Genomic DNA, 16,650 nt, shown 5'->3' with positions numbered 1-16,650 from the left:
TACATTTGAAGTAAGAACATAACACGCACAAAAAAAAGGATAAAAATGGGATTCTGTGAAAACAATAACAGATAATACATGTACAAAAAAAAAAAAATGCAAGCAAAATTATTCATTAGACTTCACAGATTTTCTTATACACACTCATTTCATTCAATTTATTTACATAAAAAAGTACACATTTCAAAACTGTGGAATAAACAAGTCAGTCTTCATATAAAAGTATTTTTAGAAATATACTTTCAGAGATTCAGTATTTTTCATTAAAAAACTATGCTCAATTATATGTTTATGAGAGAATTGTACAAACATAGTAATATTTGTATGGTAGCAGAGTTCACAATTCTAAAAAATTCCATATTCTTTAAATAGAAACTATCATATTTCTGTTAAGTTTACTTTGAAAATACATTCATGCTCAATGTAGAGGAAGAGTTTATGATAGGAGAATGTTATATTAAAAGATTTATGTATAGAAAAGAATTCTGTGAAGATTTTATTTACAAACTATTAAGCTCCTAATATAAAAAAAAAGCAACCACATATACTTGTGTATAATCCAAGCATAGAACAATTCATTTTTTGCAATTATAATATTAATAGTAATGAGTTCATAAAAACAAGGGCCGTGTTTCTTCCAGCTCCAGTGGACTATAAAAAAAAAGAGAAGAGATCAAAATTCATTTACTATCTTTTCGACGTAATCGCCATGAAAATCGGGACATTTGTTATATCTATGGACAATCGATCCGCCCTCTTCAAAAAATTTTCATTGACAATAACATAAGATGGGCCTTTGATTCTCCTCTCATTAGTTTGAAATTCTTAAATTAGCCTCTTAGCTAGTTCTTCCATTCAGGAAAGTGACTAAGATCATTCGTCTCTAAGTCGCATTCTCTGTGAAGAAAAGCAGAGGTGCAAAACTGTCACAACAGAGTATTTTGTTCGAAATACATTGATCAAGTTCTTCTTTTGTTTCGAAAAATCTCGGGTAATAAATTGCCAGAGTAACTCCGAGAGTGAATATTTAGGTAACATATTCTTCCTTTATAAGAAAAATTCAAAGAATTTCTTGACTAATGAGGCCTTCAAAGTTACGTTAAGGCAACGTTTATCAAACAGAGAGGATCGGATACTTAGTCCACCGATGTGACAAATGTTCGAATCTTCATGGTGAGTATGGCGAAAAGTAAACCAATATGTACATAACTGTTGGTTATAAATTTATTTTATTCTTTAAGCTTGAGTTTTTTTATGGCCCATCAAGGCTTGGAAAAAATATGGTCCTGTGTATTAGAAGTTTAAAAATATAACATTTTTTAACTCAAAATTAAAAAAAGAATCTAAATACCAATAAGGGCAGTTGGTGAATAACACTGTGAAACATAAAAAAATATTCATGTTCTTGCAAAAATATAATCACTACTTTATTTAATTTTGCAAGTGATATCTGAGCAGATCAATAATCTAATAGCATTCAAAGGAAATGCAGCAAAGAAGAAAAAAATGGGAAAAGAAAATTTTTTTCTTCTAAAAGGAAAAAAAAAAAAAAAAATTTTTTTTTTTCATGCATCTGAAATTTAAAAATGTAATTATTGATAATCAAACATTAATTTTAAAATATTTACTACTAATTTTTTTTTGTAAATAAATGCTAAAAGTAACATTCAAATATGTGTATTTATTTTAAAACTTCATAATTTTGTTTATTGTACAGCTGCAGTTGACTAAATCTTTATAAATGAGACTACAGAATGATAGGAAAATATCTAAAAACCTTTAAGCTTTATTTTTAAGCAAAAATTACTTATTTATTATAACTTACCTATATCAAGATAAAAAGATAATTTTCTTTTACTAATTATTAAATTATTCAAAATTAATTAGAAAATGCAAAAGTTAAACTGAAAGACATCATTAAATATAGATGAGTTTAGAGAATTCCAATGGCTATAATGCATGAGTTGCTATTAAATACCAATATATAGTTTTTACTATTAATAACATAAAAAAAACTATTTATCAAATCGAGTAACTTAGAAAATAAATACTAAAAAATGCATATGATATTTTTTAAAAATATTTTGAGATTTGCAACAGATTTCTGTTACAATTACAGATTCTAATCATGTCTCTAACATTTGTACAACTAATATTATTCCCTTTTTCTAAACTGACGGAATTATTTTACAATAACAATAGATCTATATAAAGAGATTCATGTAACAGAATCTGAATGAGCATTCCATGAGATCAGAACAATAAAATTTATTTTACTTTGAGTGAAAATTTTCATAAATATTTGTAACAAAATATAGAACGCTTCTTATCAAACACTAAGTTTTGTTTCAGTTCAAGAGAAAAATTTATAACAGCATTAACGATTTATAAATATATATATACTATTAAAAAAGATGTAATAAATATACTCTGAAATAGATAAGAATTAATGACTGTAATACTTTTAAACTAGAAAAAACATCCATTGTTATTTTAACATAAAACAGCTGGATGTTGACAACAAAATTTCTGCAATAAAGAGCAAAACATTTATGTACATTAGACTGTGAAAATTATGTCACACCAGGATTGTATGAAAGATATTTATACAAATATAAATTGCCATAATGGACTAGGAAAAATAAAAGTTAAAAACACAAATTTTGATACTATGCATAAATTTAGTACAATATTGATGAATGAGGAACAGGAAACAACACAGTAAAATATACAAATGAAATTTAAACAATTAGAACAACAATTAAAAACAAGCAGCAAATTGAATATATGAAGTGTCAGAATCATCTGAGACTAGTTCTGTAATCAAAAAACAATTTTATGTATGTGTGCAAACATACCAATATTCTTCCACTTTTGGAATGTGTTCTGCTGAAAGTCCGTTTTTCAAAGTGTAGAATGTAGCTTCTACAATTCAACTTTTCATTGTCTTCCAGCATGTTTTTTTTAATTGCAAGTACAATAACAATACTTTGCACGATTCATGGCAATATTGCTGTTGAATACAACACCATGTGCAATGTCTTTATGATGAACTGTAGGCAAGATTACATTTTTTTGGCAAAAAAATGGTAATGCATATGACATCAAAAACATTAGTTGAATAACTGTTAATGCACACAGAATGATATGTCTCGATATACTAACTAATGAATGTTGATGCGCTCTGAGACTCCGAGTACACATTCGTTCTTTCATCTGTTGGTGTCACAGAACTAGTCTCAAAGCTTTTTGATATCACTTCATATTGTTGTTTAATATATCTGAGAAAATAAATCACTGCATAAGATATATGAATTATTTTAAATTTAAAATCAGTAATTGTAACAACTTTTCCAACATTAAAAAAGTGCAGTTATCCTAAAAACTGGAACAATGTTATTCCTCATGGCTTTTCATGAGTGTCATTAAAACTTTAAAAACACATCAATCGTGGCTTGCCTAAAAAAAAAGGTGTTGAAATGTATATTCTTACACCTCAGGAATGCATATTCTAAATTACAAAAATAGATTCACCATTGTTCCAAGGCTCTATAAACTAAAAAATATATTCCAAAATTCAAATTAAGCAACTACTTTCAATAAATAATTCTATTCACCTCTATCACATAGCAATATGTTATATATCACTTCTATTGTACATATCAATATGTTATATATAACATTAGAAATACAAGTTCATTTTTAAAACAAAATAAGTATATCTGGACGGTCTCAGAGGAGTCAAAACAAATTAAGTCGTCTATCTGAAAAAACAATAATAACTGTACTATAATGTTCACATTATGGTATAGAAAATTCTATTAAAAACAATGTTTTTCTAATTTCTGAATTATTACCTCTGGCACACAGGATTGCTGTAGGGGTTTTGTAGAATACGAGGTGTCGTTTCCATTACTCGAACTAGAAGGTTGTCGAGATAGTTCTCCAAATCGCTTATTTTATCTCTTTGTCTTTCTAGATCAGCTTGCTGTTTTATTGCTAATAGAACCAAGTCCTGAAAAAAAAATTCACATCTGTTGTAAGTTTGGCACAGTATACCAGAATGAAGTTAAATATTACAAATGGTATCAATTCAAAATAATGGTAGAAAATAATAATTTGTGCCATGGCAAATTAAAAAAAAAAAAAAAAATTGAAGTCATATAGTCAAAAGAAAGAATATATAAAAATTAATATACAAATATATACATTTGAAACAAAAATTTTGCGTATGATAAAACATTAAAACATTCTTGAACCTTCAAACTGAATAACCCAATTTTAATAAAATGTTGCATTGGACTAAAAGTGGTAAATAGTGTAAAATAAAAAGCACAGCACATTTCACACTTTAATTAAAATGACATTTGATTTTTTTTGGCACTTAAATCTTTTATCATTTTCAATTTGGCATCATTATACATGTAGCAACATGACTCTAAGTTTTTTATTTAAAAATAGTCTGTATTATTTTTGGCAAAAAAAAAAAAAAAAAAAAAAAAAAATTGTAAAATTTAAATTTCTGGCTTGAAGGTATTTCTATCTTGTATATAGTAACATAACAATGAGGACAGCACTAAAGTTAATATTTTTCACTCCAAGTTTGTATTCTACGGAGAATAAATTATAAAATAGCTATTTACTGAGTTGGAAATTAGATCTAGAGATTCTGTTGGCTAGGTCTATTAATTACAAAAATAATTTTAAGTGTAAAAGTAATTTGCAAGAAAAAATATGACAAATGAAATTATTTTTCAAAATCTTATAAATGTATGTTGTCATACTTCCTAACTATTTTTGAAATACTTTTTCTCAAAATTCTTATTTTTTATCTTTTCTGAAATTCTTATTCAAATTTTTTAATTATTTTATTTTATTTTGAAAAAAGAATCATGCCATAAATAATGTAAAAACATATATTTTTCTTTTTAACTAATCATGACTATCCTCCATAGAATTTAAAGTATAAATTCATGATATGGTTTTCGAATTAAAATTGCTAAATAACATGAGCTCAAAACTTATTAAATTAATTCTAATCAAAAGGTATTATCTTAGCTATTTAGTACTTTAAAATAATATTTTTAATATGAAATTATTCTTCAGATATCACAAGACGAATGAAGTATCAAAAATATCAATACATTTAGTTTTCTGAATCCACTAATCAGCTATAAATTGGAAGATTTAATTAAAATTATTTCAAAACTCATCATAATCCTTATAATCTATTTAGCACTTACCTTATGGTTCATCTTCTCATATTGTTGAATAACTTCAGGAGGAAATCCTTCTGGAATGGAACCATTATTTTTAGGAGATTCAGGTTTAAAAACACTCCTCTTTTGATGGTTAGATAAAGACAAGACGGACAGTTCAGGAGATTCTGATAGTTGCAGAGTGTGCCTTCGCAGATCTAACAATAAGGGGGAAAATTTTAAGTCAAACGAATTCATCATAATCAAAATAAAAAGATTGTGATTTTTCAGATCTAAACAGTAAAAGGGGAAATTTCAAAAATTTGCAACAAACTCATCATAAAAGAAACATTGTTAATGCTTACTGTGCCGAAGAGTTTCAAATCTGCCTTTCCGTGCTGGGGACTCTGATCTTAAGGCTTCAATTAAATTGGTTTCAGATCTTGCTATAGGAGATTCTATAAAGAAATATTTATTATTAAATCAATAAAGGTGAATTTTCATAAAGTTAATACATCTTTCATTAAAAACTGAAAAAAAAAAAAGTTTTACCAATTAAAAATTGATAAACAGGAAAATAATGTATTTATGTAACAAATGATAAATTTTGGATGTAACATCCAAATGATATAATGGATGTACAAAAACATTTTTTTTTTTTTTTTTTTTTTTTGTTGTTGTTAATTTACACAAATGCAATTTGAAATGATATATTTCTCCGAGGGAAATATTACCTTTTTTATTGCATTTCATACATTATATTGCAACACTTATAATTCCATACAAAATTATAGTTTCAAAAATTTCCTGAATTCTCACATATGTGTCATAAGTTATCAGGGATTAATAAAATATTGATAAAAAGTTATATAAATATTAATAAAAAATGTGAAATGAATAAATTAATAGTAAAAACATGAACTAAATTATAAGAAAGTGACCATTAGTTAGTAATAGACCCATTAAGTTCATTTACAAAAGCAAAGCAACATAATGAAGAATTCATTTTGGTACTTTATTTGAACAATTAATACCAACAGTAGTCATAAATATAATTAAAATATAAAATTCATAATAAAGATCAACAAGACTAAAAACAAAAGGAATATTTTAACAGTATAATTACTCAATTACTTCATAAAAAATATTTAAAAATTATTAAAATGTTAGAAATAAAGGCCCCCTAATTTATATCGGATAATGTATGCCAAATAAAAAAGATGAAAATTTTAAATAATTGTCGTTTTTATCATGCAACAATACTCGATTGAATAACAAAATGCTTACTTATTTGGAAGAGATTAGCAAATAGCAATTTTCAATTTGAAATAGACATTTTAATTGCTTTAGACATAGCACATATTAAATACATAACAAGCAAAAAAGAAGAAAAGAAGAAGAAAGAATTTTGCAATATTTCTCTAAGATAAAGGGAAAATATAAAACCCGGTCTTTTTAAAAAATAATTTCTACAATCAACTGAAACTTGATAAAGATACTTCACTATTATACACTCAGCATCGGGATAATAGGAAATATAGCAACAATTAGAACTTTTTGCTATAAAAGAGACTTAACAGAATCCTAAATAAATGCTTAATACCTTTGGAATGTGATAATATTCTATTGGTCCATTCACCGTGATTAAGCAATTTTGTTTCAGGGGCTGTAAAATGGTTTTTACGAACTGGTGGCTTAGGGATCTGAAACAAATAATAAAGTCAAATGAAATGTTTAGATAAGCAGCTTTCACACAGTTGATAACAATGCAATGTTCTAAACACTTCAAATTTTGTCATAAATTTTTTTATATTTATAATACAAGGAGCAATAAGAATGAATATTGTGCATGATTAAATGTATTTGTCAATTTGCAAATATAACAAATAATGTAAATATAGCATTGTCATAAAATTGTGCAAATACCTGATTTTTTCAGAAGTTCTGGATTGGATATTTAATTTAAATATAAAATTCTTAACTTTAAAGACAAGTCAAAGCCAAAATCAAAAGGAAATAAAATCTGCTGTATCTGCTTCTATCTTTTCAGACAAACAGCATCCATTCTCTCCAAAAGAGGTTTTGCAATTTTATCAAGATCTTTAAGCCCATATCATATTTTATGCAAACTATGGAAAGATACATATACATTCAAGATCATGTCACAATTCACAGTTAGTGAATCCTCACTGTGAATCTTGCCAAGCAATCCATTCTACAGAGCAGTCACCAATGTCATATAAAATATCATATAAATATTTTTGCTCAATAATTAAAATGTCATTTCTTATGCCACTTGCACATGAATTTTAGGACGTAAAGAACAAGTACTTGTTATTCCATTACATATTGTTCATCCTGGTTAAGATATGCTAAGAAAACACACTTAATTTTGTTCACTCACTCCCCCCCCCCCAATAAAATTTTCTCATTTTGCAAAAAATTTATGTCTTTTTTTCTTTTTACCCACAATTTCACATTAGATATTTATTTGTTTTATGTAAAAATGTCTTTAATTCCAATCTCACACTTTTTATTTAAAATAATTTTTAAAATTCATATTTATATTAAAATTATTATATAGTGTTAATATGACTGAAATGTACAATTTCAATAATTACTAAATCAATTTATATCTGCTGTTTACCTATTTATGAATAAGCCTAACATATCAACTATCTATGAAGAAAGTTCAAATAAAAATTAGAAGAATCATGATGTTTGTATACAGAATGTCCAAACAATGCAGAAAAATTACATAAATTTACACTTAAAAATTCTAGAGGAACTAAATCAAAATGCAGTACTAAAATTAATAAATCTCGAGGGACATCTCTTGGTAGCATATATGAAATATTCGACATCCATTTACAAGCTTCTAAATAGTTATGAAAAGAATAGTAACATGATATAATGCTTCAAATCTGGCAAATTTGTGCAATCTGATAAACATAATCCTTTATATAATGCCACAGGAAAAAAAATCAGAAGTGTTTTAAATCTGGACCTCATATGACATGATCACTGACTGAAATTTTCTCATACATTCCTCAACAGGAGATACAATGCGCCATCTATCGGATTCTAGGAAATAACAAAATTGTGAAATAAAACTGTTATTATATGTGGCTTAAAAAAAATGTAAATATTCTCAATGGTATTTATTAATGTAAATATTCTCAATGGTAAATATTCTCAAACTTTTGTAATGAATCCAAGTTAAACAATCTTTATAGTTCAATATCCTCCAAGGTGGAACACCTTAAATATGGGCATGAAAAGCACCCAAAATGGTGGTTGCTTCTCATAGCCCTGGTGAGTACAGAAATGGTGTTGGTTCGATTACCCCCAACCGATAACGGGACTTAGGGAGGACGGAATAGTCAGCTATGATTATTGTTTACTAATTAGCAGAGCTATATTAACTACTAAATATTTTTTTCATATAAATTTAGGGAAAGTAGCTCCACTTTTATATGTAAGTTTTTTTTAATGTATTTTAGAGAATAAGTTACTTCTCCCTTCCTTTTGTTCCATAAATTGTTTAAAAATGATAGAAATGGATTCTTTCAAAAAGCATTGAAATAAAAAAAAATTTTTAAAATAATAAGTAACTAATAAATTGAAATCTGCTATCGCACATTTTAAGTTATCATGTGAGAACGTATTTTTTTTAAAGTCACGTGGCATCAGTCCGACAAAATAAAGGCGCAAAGATTGGAGCAGAAGCTCATTTTATGACAGACACACGACATGAAAGCATCTCTATTTTACATTTTTACAGAGGATAATCATCTAAAATTTTTTCTCGGTGCCAAAAAATTTTTTTCCAGAAAAACCAGTTTCAACTGGTTTTGAAACAATCGCGTGACTATCAGATTATGGATGCGTCGATATTTAGAAAAACGATGGTTTTTTTTTTTTTTTTTTTTTTTTAAATATCGAGTCGTTCGAGCTCCAAAACAATTTCACCAGGCCAGAATTTTTTTTACATCGGAAATCCGATTTAAAATAGTTTGGAATAATCACGTGACAATTGTAATGCGTAGTCGTCAGCACTTCGAGCTCGAAAATTTTATCTTTCCCAATTTAAAAAAAAAAAAAAAATTGAAATTAATGCGATAACTTCTTATCGCCCATATCATTTATTTTCTACCTATAAATTCAGTAGCTTCAAAAACTCTCAACCAAAACAACATCATGTTCTCACACGATATAAAAATATGGTACAGATGAAGTAATTTTACATACACTATAACTTGAACTTTCGACTGAATTGGAACTATCAGACATATCTTCGGTTTCTTCCTGCATCTGAGGCAACTCCTCTACACTTTCTGCTTCCTGAATGGAGCTCGTGATCATAGCGGATTGTGGAAGAGACATTGTGCTACTCTAAAATAAAAAATAAATAAATCAGAAAAACTGAAAATGTTATAAATGTAAAGAACTTAGTCTACTTTGTTAAAAAAAAACATTGAAAGATTGCTAATCTCTTTGGAAATAAATACTGTTACGAATCTGTGATGCTGCTTGCCAGCATAGCTGGTTCCATAGGAGGTTCCAGAGCTTGGCGACAAACTTGGCGATCATTTGGCGACGAATTTGGCAACAAAATAGATTATACCCGAAACATCGAGAATTTTCCCGTTCCGTTCAGTAGGAACCCAGTTACGCCTCGAACGTTCCTGATTGGGTGAGAGGCTTCTAGCCCCGCCTCCTGAGACCTATAAAATGAAGCAGCCGCAGCTGCCGGGTGGTCGTGGACCAGTGGAGTCGAAGAGTAGTCGGGATCGACGATAAAGAACTGGACTTCCAGGGATAAGCTCAGCAGCGACGGAGTCAAGCTAGTGCTGAACTAAGCTGTGCGCTACTGTCTGCAGTAGAGTCTGTTGTATGCTGCACGTCTCGGCTGAAGATAATCGTCTGCTGTGCTGTATATAGTTGTCGTCTTTGTGCTGTCCTGTGTGTCTTCGTGTAAATAAACGTCGTTGTTTTATTTTCTACTGCCGCCTGCTGATTGAGCGTTCTCCACGCCATATAACTCCCACTATCCAAACGAACCCCGGGAAATTCCGTAACAATACTTTATTTAAAAATCTCTTACGTGCATTATACAGGGTGATTCATAAAGTATACATTTTCCAGATGATGTAAAATAGTAATAGTCAAAGACACGAAACCCTTAGCGGATCTTAAGGTAGATGCACTCTTAAAGTTTGTGCCTTGCCCTTGACAGAAGTCACACAGGCAGTAGCATGTGTGACGTGTGACAAGTCAGTTGAAAGGGCGGCGCACGCAGTGTAGACGGCTTTCCGTGTTCTTCAATTTAGCAAAACGGAATCCGCAACTGTTGTGCGATGGCAAAGAAAAAAAGTTCCAATTAGAACATCTATCTATCAGTGGCATGAAAAATTTAAAATCACGGGCTGTCTGTTCAATGGTACAAGTCCTGGACGACTGAATGCATCGAAAGAAGTCGTCATTCAACGACGCCCGGAAAAAAAATCAACGCAGAGGGTGAGTTGTGAAGTGCGGATTTCTCAGTCTACCGTCTGGAAAATTTTGGGAAAGACGCTGCAAATGATTCCGTACTAAGTGCAGGTGTTGCAAAACCTGAACGACTTTCACAAATAAAAACGCTTTTTAATTTTGTGCCGATATGCACCTTCGCTTTGAAAATGATGATTTTAATGATCACTTTGTTTTCATTGATGAAGCAATATTTCATGTCAGTGGGAAGTTGCACTTTGTTTTCATTGATGAAGCAATATTTCATGTCAGTGGGAAGTTGCACAAGCACAATGCTCCCTTTTGGGGAAGAGAGAATCACAAATTCACAAAACAACACATGCGAGATTCCCCCGAGGTAAATTCGCATTGTCCAGAAAGAAAGTGTGGGATCTCTTCTAAGGGATGAACGCATAGAACATCTGCAACTATCTCTAACAAAACTTAAAATAACCGACAATCTGCCACAGGTGTTGCAAAATATACAATACTGAAATAAAAAGATGAATTAAATTACATTATAGTCATCTGTGAGTTTATTTTTCCTCAAAAGAAATTTACATGCATACATACATGCACACGATTAGAGTGTTGATTTATCACGGTATGTGCAATGTAAGCGTTCAAAGTGTGTACCTCCTCGCTATAGACAGTGCTGTAATGTCCTGATCTAGACTGATCAAATAACGAAGCAGAATTTCCCGACAATTCTTTATTTTACAGCCCTATATATACAAAGAACAAATTGTTCTAATCTTGGTTAAATAAATAGCTATTTACACCTGTAGTAGAAGATACAACAGTCAAAATCGAAGGTTTTTCTTGGAACTCAGTTCTCCATAATGTCAACACGACAACTCCAGGGGTGGTTTCTCAGACTCCGAACTCGTGGGCGTAGTCCAACCGTCCTCTGCAATTCGTTTCTTCTCTCCTCTCTAAAAAAAAATCTCCGCGCTTTATTTCGGCGACAATCTCTGTCTCTTAATTTACATTGGTCATTTGAGCTCTCCTTCGGCCAATCGGAGTTCAGCCATATGCTCTCTCAGCCGCGCTAGTGGGTCGTGGGAAGGTCATTTCCCAAAGAGAAACATCTAGCAACCCGATGTTTGGACACCCTTTTTCTTTGAAGGCACTGTCAATACCTCTAGGACGAGGAATTCCATATGCGGTCTGTCATTGTAGTCGCTAACGAACAGATGCTAGACCACCCAGGTGAAAAGATCCACCCCCTGGCTATTAGTAAGTAACAGCGACGACACAATGAATCAGTACAACACAATGTCTTATCAGTACTGGGAAACGGGGAATGTAACAATGTTCATATCGTTCATGTAGATTCTCTAACGGAATCGGAACATTTGCGCTCGGTAAATCATTCCCTACCCCTGTTGCTGTCATAGGTTTACTGGGATTTGGACCTTTGGCAAGAAAACTTGGCGCGGGTGACGGTTTTTAGTTTTCCATAGCTGCATTTCCGGTCGGGCTTATTGGTGATAATGGAATGGCGATAATTTTTGTAAAAATTTTTTCAAAGGTTAATGTAAAAGGATAAACATGTAAACGGATTACAAAGGGTAATTGAAAGGACCTATGAAAAAATTTAAAATTCTTAATTCATCGGAGCTTTTATTGACTCCAGTAACAAATTGTAATTGTTTAGTTCATTTAGACCATTTTGTTAGTAGATGCGTGCCCCTGATTAAAATATCCAACTCAAAGAGTATTTTTTCCAAACAAGTATGGGTGACTCATTAACCCCACCAAACCCATCTCGTGATGTACAAAGACAGTGACCTCTTCAGAGGGTAAGGGAAAGTTTTATTGGTTAATCGTTTTATTGGGGGTGGTTGATGGGTCAATTGACCGCACAGTTTGGCGTACATTGTAAAATCGCCAAATCTTACTTGCAAAGATAAAGTTTATAATGTGGTAGTCTTTCTTGACACTTGAGCGGAAAGGGGGAAATTTATCGAGCGCAAGTGACATAGAAGCTCTCTAACGTATCCTGAAACAAATGCTGCTGCAGACTCCTGCAAAAAGAGAGGATTTTCTCATGTAATGTAGGCATAGTTGAACATACTCTCCTTTAACATTCCCCACGAGTAGGCATACCCTCCTGTTCACACAGTACACTACCAAAACAGCAAAATTTCGTAACGATGGACAGCATAACTGTTACTTGGTGCCGTCATATTAAACTTCTCTTGGAATTATTCTGCCACCTTCGACCGCTTCCGTATGAGCGGAAATAATACTCAACTATAAATACTTTTTCCGCCGTCGAGAGACCCATTTCCAACAACAACTACACAACACAGCTTCCTTTTCACTACAGAGAACACGTGTAGCTGGAGCTATGTCTCGTCGACAAACGCAACCACGTGTTCGAGATGTACGAGTTTCAGTACTGTATATTTTGGCGCATACTGCATTTTACATTGTTCTTCAGTTATAGTGCATTGAAAGTGTACACTTCTTTAGGAATCACCCTGTACATTGGTTACTAAACACTATACTAATAGTATTAACTTAATCATATCCAGTAATTTATAAAAACTGCATTTTATCGCAAAAAGAATAAAAGTATCGCAAAAACTTTCTCTAATAATAAAGACATCATCTCCTCCCCACTTCTGTATAAAACAGAAGACCTTGGATAAGGTCACGAATACTCTGCATGGCATACCGATAGATCAATAGTGCGAATCTATCGTTATAGAAGAAAGAACTAGAAAGTTGCCTGCGTCCTTGCATAGGGGTAGCGCATCTTCCCCGTGTTTGGGTGTCCCGGGTTCGAATCCTGGTTCGGGCATGGTTGTTCTTCGTCTGTGTTCTATCTGTGAAGTGTGTGTATGTGCCCCCCTGTAAAAAGGGGTTGTGCAAGCGAATGTGTGAGTTTCATCTTCACATGAGCTAGAAGTCAGACTTCTGCCCTCGGGTGCTCAGGGGTCTTTACCCTCAGAAGCAACTGCGCCCCCCTTTCCGTGGTAACGCGGACACGACATCAACTAGAAAATTCTGCCGTAAGGGTTTCTCCATACAGCACGTTTGATGGAGTACAGACTTTTGACATTTCTCTCGGAAACGAAGGCTGATTGGGAGCAACCATTCATTTACGACATATCTTAGCCAAATGGAATAAAAACTGGTATAATGATTACCGATGAAGAACTAATCATGGATTTTCTCCATTGGAAATGTAGAATGAAGTAATTTTTTAAAAAAAGATATAACATGAAAATTAGGGGAGCGGAAGGAACCAATGATCAACAGACTTGATTGATGACATGACTAAGTGCTATGATCTTTAAAATTGGGAAAAGAAAAGAAGGGAAAAAAAAAAAAAAAAAAAAGTACAGCGGTTTTTTTTTTTTTTTTTTTTTTTTTTTTTGTAGGTAACGGGCTCTGACTTTACTAATTATTTTAAATATACAAACGTTAACAATCGATCGATTTTCTAGATGTTTAAATGTTATGTTTCTATAAAGATAAATTTCAAACAGTCGTTTTTTTTTTTTTTTCTGCTTTGTTTTTATCTTTAAAGATTACTAGCTATAAGAGAAAAACCGTTAAAAAATATCTAGGGAAAATTGATTTTTCAGTGCAAGACTAAGAAATGCATTTGTGTTACATCATCGTATCAGCATGGAAACTTCCATTAATATAAATTTAAAAACATGAGAAGAGTTTTGATAAATATTTACATATAAAGCGCCATAGCGTTTCATGGTTATTTGGTTAAAATCTTCGGAACCCTCTGATTCATCAAGTCCGTCTTCTTGGGTCGACCCCAAGCGGGAAGGGCTGGACATCCTCTTCTCCTTGATGCGTTCTAGTCTTTTACGAGGGTCGAGGTTGCGCAGAGACATGCTGCGTGATGGCAGCTTCTGGATTTTGTGGCCTATCAGACAAATAAAAAGAAATGCTCAGTTAATTCTATCTATTTTATATTTTCAAACCAATTCTTCTGATCATTTTATATTCATTATAATAATTTTAATCTGATAACTTACATATGTCGTATGCATGGCCGGATTTTTTTTGCCTAAGAGACAATATGTAGTTTCTATCTATATGATATTTTCAAATGAATTTTTACTGAATCATTTTGCAGTCATTACAAACACTTTAAACTCATAAGTTAGTGTTGGCAGATTAAAGAGCAGCGAAATGTTTTAGTTTTATTAACGTCCCGTTTTAAAAGCAACATTAGGGCTATTTTGGGACGGACTCGTAATTTTAATTCGAGGTCAGATGACGAGGACGACACCTGAGCTGGCACCCCCTCTCTAAAATTCCGTGCCACCCAACTTTAGGATGTTTGGTCCCGACGGATTTAACATGCATCAGACTCGCTTACACAACGGTTCATCGGTGGAATCGGGTCTCGAACCTGAAACCCTCCGGTTTCGAAGCCTTACCACCTTACCACCGCGGCCGGAGTAGTGAAATCCAAATTGTAAAATTATCGTACAATTTGGACTATCACTCATAATATTATAAAGGCCTTCAGTCATAAAGTAATATGTACCTCTCTAATTTTCTGTTAGCTCCCGAAGAATTTATGTTTTAAATTAAAGAGGAAAGGATTAATCTGCAATTAATATAATAATATTTTTTAACCGAAACAAAGCATTTTTTTAATAATATGATTGCTGAAAACAGAGTCACTGAGCGTTTAAACCTTATGGACACTAAAGAATGTCTTTCTTAATTTATGTAATATCTCAAGAATTTATCAACAAAATTTTCTCAGATTCATCAGGAGCAGATCGATTCATTAACAATGTTTAATTTTAAATGCATCAAACACTAAGAAAATAAACAGAATCGTTTAAAATAATTGGTCGAAAACAGGTTTAAAAAAAAACTACTTAAAAAACTATGTACTTAAAACTATAAGCATATACAAAAATTTATAACTAACATAAATACCTAACATAAATTACAAACCTAAAAATAATTTAAATCAAGTCCGAAACCGTTGCTGATAGTTGTCAACAATCAAAACACAATGCGCATGCGTGAATTTTCAACGACAGTTGGTAACGCAAATACGTGAATTTTTATACGCCAGTTGGGGTAACGCTACGCCGATTAGAAATTTTTAATTTCCTTTATTCTGTTTAATTTTAATTCAAAAGTACTTCAGAATGAATCTGGAAGGTCGAATAATTAACAATGTTTAATTTTAAATGCATCAAACACTAAGAAAATAAACAGAATCGTTTGAAATAATCGGCCGAAAAATGTGAAGCCTAGCCTCGTTAGAGTGGGAAAAAAACTAAATCCTTACTCATTTGGCGGTGGAGAAAATAAAAAGATTTTTTTGGCGGGAAAGTTAGTTTTTAATTAATAATTAAAATTGTAATTAAAAACTAAAAAATGCACATTCCCGACCTCCAAGGTATACATGTACCAAATTTGGTAACTGTAGGTCAAACGGTCTGGCCTGTAGAGCGCCAACACACACACACACACACACACACACTGAGCCTTATATAAGCATAGAAGACTCAAACAGCAATTATAATAATTCTTTTTCTTAATTTTAACATTAGCAAAAGCAAGCGATTGAATATTTTGATGGACGAGTTTGAATTTCATAGCATTAAAAAAACAACTGAAGTGAGGATTACTCTTAAGAAGCCTTTTTCATACCAACTAAATATAACCAAACCTAACATTAAAATCATCATAACATTGTAAATTAAATTTGAAGAATGTATTAAAATAAAAATAAAAATTTACAGAAATGAAATCAATATCATTAAAAAGACAATTTTTTGAATTTCAAGATAATGCTAAAACCTTTTTGGGAAATTAATAGTTTTGGAAGGCATCTATTTCCAGTAGGTCAGTCGTAGATTGGTTGAGCCTATTTTCCCTCTAGATTATTAAACTTTCCGATTGATGCTTGCCTATTAATTTCTTTTACGTC

General features: G+C 31.5%; 1 protein-coding gene across 1 annotated transcript in view; it reads right to left on the bottom strand.

Moving 5' to 3' along the window:
• Positions 1-1,922: 1,922 nt before the first annotated feature.
• LOC129975867 (rab11 family-interacting protein 1-like) overlaps positions 1,923-16,650 on the bottom strand; it is an 88,070-nt gene continuing 73,342 nt past the window's right edge. Inside the window, exons 6-12 of the mRNA XM_056089122.1 lie at positions 14,414-14,610; positions 9,450-9,593; positions 6,802-6,901; positions 5,564-5,656; positions 5,244-5,416; positions 3,858-4,015; positions 1,923-3,764 (exon numbers count right to left, since the gene is read on the bottom strand). Of these exons, the coding sequence (XP_055945097.1) occupies positions 3,761-3,764; positions 3,858-4,015; positions 5,244-5,416; positions 5,564-5,656; positions 6,802-6,901; positions 9,450-9,593; positions 14,414-14,610 (869 nt within the window). The 3' untranslated portion in view covers positions 1,923-3,760. The remainder of the gene's footprint in view (positions 3,765-3,857; positions 4,016-5,243; positions 5,417-5,563; positions 5,657-6,801; positions 6,902-9,449; positions 9,594-14,413; positions 14,611-16,650) is intronic.

Source organism: Argiope bruennichi, chromosome 7, assembly GCF_947563725.1.
Source record: "Argiope bruennichi chromosome 7, qqArgBrue1.1, whole genome shotgun sequence".
NCBI classification, from domain to species: Eukaryota; Metazoa; Arthropoda; class Arachnida; order Araneae; family Araneidae; genus Argiope; species Argiope bruennichi.
The sequence above is the reverse complement of the archived record's forward strand: the minus strand, read 5'-3'. Positions and strand labels throughout refer to the sequence as shown.